At 42.2% G+C, this 5391-nt stretch overlaps 1 protein-coding gene across 1 annotated transcript in view; it reads left to right on the forward strand.

The window, feature by feature from the left end:
* The window catches only part of NUP43 (nucleoporin 43kDa), a 20389-nt gene extending 15285 nt beyond the window's left edge, over positions 1-5104 (forward strand). The window contains exons 7-8 of the mRNA XM_011947376.1: positions 426-548; positions 4670-5104. Of these exons, the coding sequence (XP_011802766.1) occupies positions 426-548; positions 4670-4899 (353 nt within the window). The 3' untranslated portion in view covers positions 4900-5104. The remainder of the gene's footprint in view (positions 1-425; positions 549-4669) is intronic.
* Positions 5105-5391: the final 287 nt, after the last annotated feature.

Here is a 5391-nt window from a genome sequence, read left to right on the forward strand (position 1 = left end):
TTTGTCACCGAGGCTGGAGTGCAGTGGTGCGAGCTCGCGCAACCTCCACCTCCCAGGTTCAAGTGATTTTCCTATCTCAGCCTCCTAAGTAGCTGGGACTACAAGCATGCACCACCACGCCTGGCTAACTTTTGTATTTTTAGTAGAGATGGTATTTCACCATGTTGCCCAGGCTGGTCTTGACCTTAGCTGATCCACCCGCCTTAGCCTCCCAAAGTGTTCTTTTTCCTTTCTACATGTTATAGCCATTGGAAAGTTATGTTGTGTCTTTTCTTTAATTCTGAAACCTTTAATTTTTATGATAGACTTGAAGCTTGAAGGTATGCCATGGAGGATAATGGAAGATGGTGCCTAGAGATGGGGGTTTAATGTTGTTTGTTCAGCGAATCTGCACAGGAATGAGCTTCTTGATTCTTGTCTCTTAGTGTGGGAAGTTCACTTTCACCCGTCCAACCCAGATCATCTGTTTACCTGCTCTGAAGATGGATCCCTCTGGCACTGGGATGCTTCCACAGATGTACCTGAAAAATCGTCACTCTTTCACCAAGGTAAAATTTTTTAATGAATACTCTTACGTGTAATCTCTCTCTTTTTTTTTTTTAAAGACAGAGTCTCACTCTGTCACCCAGGCTGGAATGCAGTGGCACGATCTCAGTTCACTGCAACCTCCACCTCCGGGGTTCAAGTGATTCTTGTGCCTCGAGAGAAGCGGGGACTACAGTCATGCACCACCATGCCTGGCTAATTTTTTTTTTGTATTTTTAGTATAGATGGGGTTTCACCATGTTGGCCAGGCTGGTCTCGAACTCCTGATCTCAAATGATCCGCCTGCCTCAGCCTCCCAAAGTGCTGGGATTACAGGAGTGAGCCACCATGTTTGGCCTTTTTCTTTTTTTTTTTTCTTTTTTTTTTGTGGATACAGAGTCTTAGTCATCCAGGCTAGAGTGCAATGGTGCAATCTTGGCTCAGTGCAACCTCTGCCTCTCGGGTTCAAGCTTTTCTTGTGCCTCAGCTTCCCTAGTAGCTGGGATTACAGGTGTGTGCCACCACACCTGGCTAATTTTTTTGTATTTTTAGTAGAGATGGGGTTTTGCCGTGTTGGCCAGGCTGGTTTCGAACTCCTGGCCTTAAGTGATCTGCCACCTCAGCCTCCCCAAAGTGCTGGGATTACAGGGATAAGCCACTGTGCCCAGCCTGTTATGTGTAATTTTATCATACTTTAATTTTGTTTTGTTTTGTTTTGTTTGAGACAGTGTCTCACTCTGACATGCAGGCTGGACTGCAGTGGCATGATCACAGCTTGCTACATCCTCGCCCTCCTGGACTCAAGTAATCCTCCTGCCCCAGCCTCCCAAATAACTGAGAGCAGAGGTTCTTACAACCACAACCAGCTAATTTAAAAAAAATTTTTTTTGTACAGACGAGCTCTCACTATTCTACCCAGGCGTGTCTTGAACTCCTGAGGTCAAGCGATCCTCCTGCCTCGGCCTCCCGAGGTGCTGCTGTTATAAGCATGAGCTGCTGTACCCAGCCTTATTATACTTTTAAATACCAAATTAGACATCCTTGTAGTTTTTACTTAATGGCAAAACATTTTTATTCTCTTGCCTCAGAGTAAATTTGAGTATCACAGGGCTTGAAATCTGACTGTCAAGTTACTTACTACTGTATGGCTGATGGCTAGAAATGCTGTAAGCTGGCTCACTTGAGACAGCCAAGGTTCTTCTTTGTGAGTGCCATTAACCTAGACCCTCATGCCATAGCATAGACACAGGCAAATCTTTTATATTGCATTGCCAAGTTTATGTGAATGGCAAGAAAAAAGTTGATATTTGATTTAACTGAGGGTACTGGTTTTTTCTCAAGTTGGGCCGGGTGTGGTGGCTCACGCCTGTAATCCCAACACTTTGGGAGGCCGAGGCGGGTGGGTCATCTGAGGTCGGGAGTTCGAGACCAGCCTGACCAACACGGAGAAACCTCGTCTCTACTAAAAATACAAAATTAGCCGGGTGTGGTGGCGCATACCTATAATCCTAGCTACTCAGGAGGCTGAGGCAGGAGAATCACTTTTACCCGGGAGATGGAGGTTGCAGTGAGCCGAGATCGTACCATTGCACTCCAGCCTGGATAGCAAGAGTAAAACTCCGTCTCAAAAAAAAAAAAAAAAGAAAAAAAAAAAAGGCCTGCTTTTCCTCATTATAGTCAGTGGTAGGTTATGGTCAGCCAAAAACTAGTTTTTGCATTTTCTAAGATTCCTGTTTTTGAGGGTTTGTCTGTGGTTCCATAGTTCTTTTGCTTATTCATTCACTCAGAAATATTTACTGAATGCCTATCATGTAGGCATTCTTCTAGGTGTTAGGGCATATAACAGTGAGCAGAACGAAATGTCAACATGCATAGAGCAAATATTCTAGTAGACAGTTAAAAAATAGATAATGTATCAGTAAGAGTCCAATCAGAATGTCAGAAACTACCTTCGATGTAGAGGGAATTGGTCTCACATGTGTTAGAAGGGCTGGGAAAACAAAAGGTAATAGGAGGGGGGTTGGGAGAACAAATAGGAAAAAAAGGGAGCACCCAGAAATAATAATTGTTAGTACCCCTGCTATTGCATTGTTGAAAATGCTGTAAAAGTTTGTTCTGAATCAGCAGAAAAGGCACTCCCTCAACCAGGCTGGAACTACCACCAGTGTTGTTGCCAGAAACCTGGAGCAGGAAGGAGCTGCTTCTCTCCTCTTGTCTTCCAGTCACCCACCATGAATACCTGCTATTGGCAAGGCCCATCTGGATGGCAGATGCCAAAGCAGCCTGGAAAGTGGAGTTTGCTGACTTCCACCCCCTACAGTATATAGCAGAGCACAGAAAAGTGGAAAGGAGACTGAAAAGAAAAACGAGGCCGGGCGCAGTGGCTAACGCCTGTAATCTCAGCAATTTGGGAGGCCAAGGTGGGCAGATCACCTGAGGCCAGGAGTTCAAGACCAGCCTGGTCCAACGTGGTGAAACCCTGTCTCTATTAAAAATACAAAAATTAGCTAGGCATGGTGGTGGATGCCTGTAATCCCAGCTAATTGGGAGGCTGAGGCAGGTGAATTGCTTGAATCTGGGAGTTAGATGTTGCAGTGAGTCAAGATCGTGCCACTGCACTCCAGCCTGGGCAACAGAGTGAGACTCTGTCTCAAAAAAAGAAAAGAAAAAGGAAAATAATGTGGCCAAATACACTGCTAATTACCATGAAGAAGAATACACAAGAGTAGGAGGAAAAACAATAAAGACAGGGGTGACGGGAGCTACTCTAGTTAGAGAGTCGTAAGAAGAAGCCACTTGGCAGAAGGAACATTTGAGCAGAGACTTAAGAGAAGTGAAGGTGTAAGTGACATGAAAGCATTCCAGGCGGAGGAAACAGCAAATGCTGAGGACCTGAGACAGGCAGAGAACAGCAAGGATACCACGGTTGCAGCTCAGCCAGCAGGGTATAGTGGTGGGAGATAAGGACTGGTGGCTGAGGAGCCCTGGGACTTTGTAGCCCATGATAAGGACTTTATGGGAGAGGGGGGAGAAAAGTAGAAACAAGGAGATGAGGAAGGAGTCTTATCACAGTGGCTTGAATAATGTGTTAATCTTTACAGTGTGCAAGAGCAATGTAAAATGTAGGGGCAGTAAAAGATAAAGAGAAAAACTAAGGGGAAAAAAATTCTAAAAATTCTCCAGAAAAATTCTGGAGTGAAGAGCATGTGTGGAGCATGCATGCATGTCTATGCTAACTTCATCTACAGAGAAACAAACAGTTTCATCTAAGGATTAACTAAGTATGTACTTGGTTTTTAACTTCCTTCCTCCCCTAACCACACAGTCTTGAACTTGCAAATTTACTTTTAAGGAACCTTGGTTAGACTGGAAATAAAACTTTATTCTGTGTCTACTATTGCAAGGCACAGTATTAGACACTGTGAAAAAGTAAAACAGATATAAAATGTGCATCCTGCTCTTAAGACATTCATAGTCATGGACAGAGGCATGGAAAGTTCAATTAGGATATAAGAATTGTTATAAAGTAGTAAATTAATGGTACATACAAGTGCTGAGGGTTCGAGGAAAGAGAAAAACGTGAAGTAGAGGTTGTCTTCAAAGTTCTCTTAGAAAAGGAAGTTCAGCCATATTTTAAAGGATCAGCAAGATTTTAAATGTACTAATCTTTAAGCTTCAAGACATAAGGACTTGGCACAGAGCACTTAGCACAGAGCCTGGTGCATAGTAGGTACTCAGTCATTTGTTGAGTGAGTTAAATTTGTACTTATTTGATATGAAACCAAGTTGAGAGGAAAGTAAGCTGGAAATAATGTCTTTCTTTATTCAACTTGTCTGCTGGCCATTTTGCTACGTTTCTGAGACTTTCCATTAAAAGATGAACAGAAAGACAGTCAGTTGAAATCATCTGCTTTGCCTGAAGACTTCAAGTTTGGGATCCAGAGTATCCCATGGAAATTTCAGTATTTAATATCACCGAATAAGCCTTTGGTCAAAAGTGGTGATATATAATAATGGAATTATTAGCCTATTATTCCGAGAATTAAACAGATTGATATCATCACCTTTCTAAATATCCGTAGAAGTTTGGATGTTTACTAATATAAAAATCATCTTGAAAGATTTCTTCCTTTTTTTCTCCCAGGAGGAAGAAGCAGTACTTTTTTGTCTCACAGCATTAGTAACCAAGCTAACGTTCACCAGTCTGTCATTAGCTCCTGGCTCAGCACTGATCCTGCAAAAGACCGAATTGAAATCACAAGCTTGCTTCCCAGTAGGTCTCTGTCTGTGAACAGTTTGGATGTTTTAGGTCCTTGTCTTGTTTGTGGAACCGATGCAGAAGCAATTTATGTTACTAGACATCTTTTTTCATAGAAGTACTGTAATTATAAGATTTCAGATAGAACATACAATTAGCCTTTTGAAATCCAACCTCTGTGCAAAATTTTATTATCAGAAAATGCAAGATTTGCAGGGGAAACATCAGTAAACTACCATTAATGTCAATGCCCAGTTTTGGTTTTTGTTAGCCTGACACTCCCACACAGTTGTAGAATCCGATAGATGACTGATGGCAAAATATTGTGAACATGTGGAAGAAAATCAGTGGGATTCTGGTGCTGATGAATAGGTTACCTTCAGAGTATTATTGACAGCTCATGGAACTAGTTCTTTATTTTTGATGTTGTGGGAATTAACACATCAGTGGTGGTTATGGGAACCACCAACAGGTTCCTACAGTTTTTATCAGTAGTATGTGGAGTATATGCCTTCCTAGTGGCAGTTGCCAATGTTAACGATTATTCTTTTTATTGCAGGTATTTCCTGTGATCCTTCCACACTTTATTTCCTTAATAATAATAATAA

This window comes from Colobus angolensis, unplaced genomic scaffold (genome assembly GCF_000951035.1).
Source record: "Colobus angolensis palliatus isolate OR3802 unplaced genomic scaffold, Cang.pa_1.0 Scaffold263, whole genome shotgun sequence".
NCBI lineage: Eukaryota > Metazoa > Chordata > Mammalia > Primates > Cercopithecidae > Colobus > Colobus angolensis.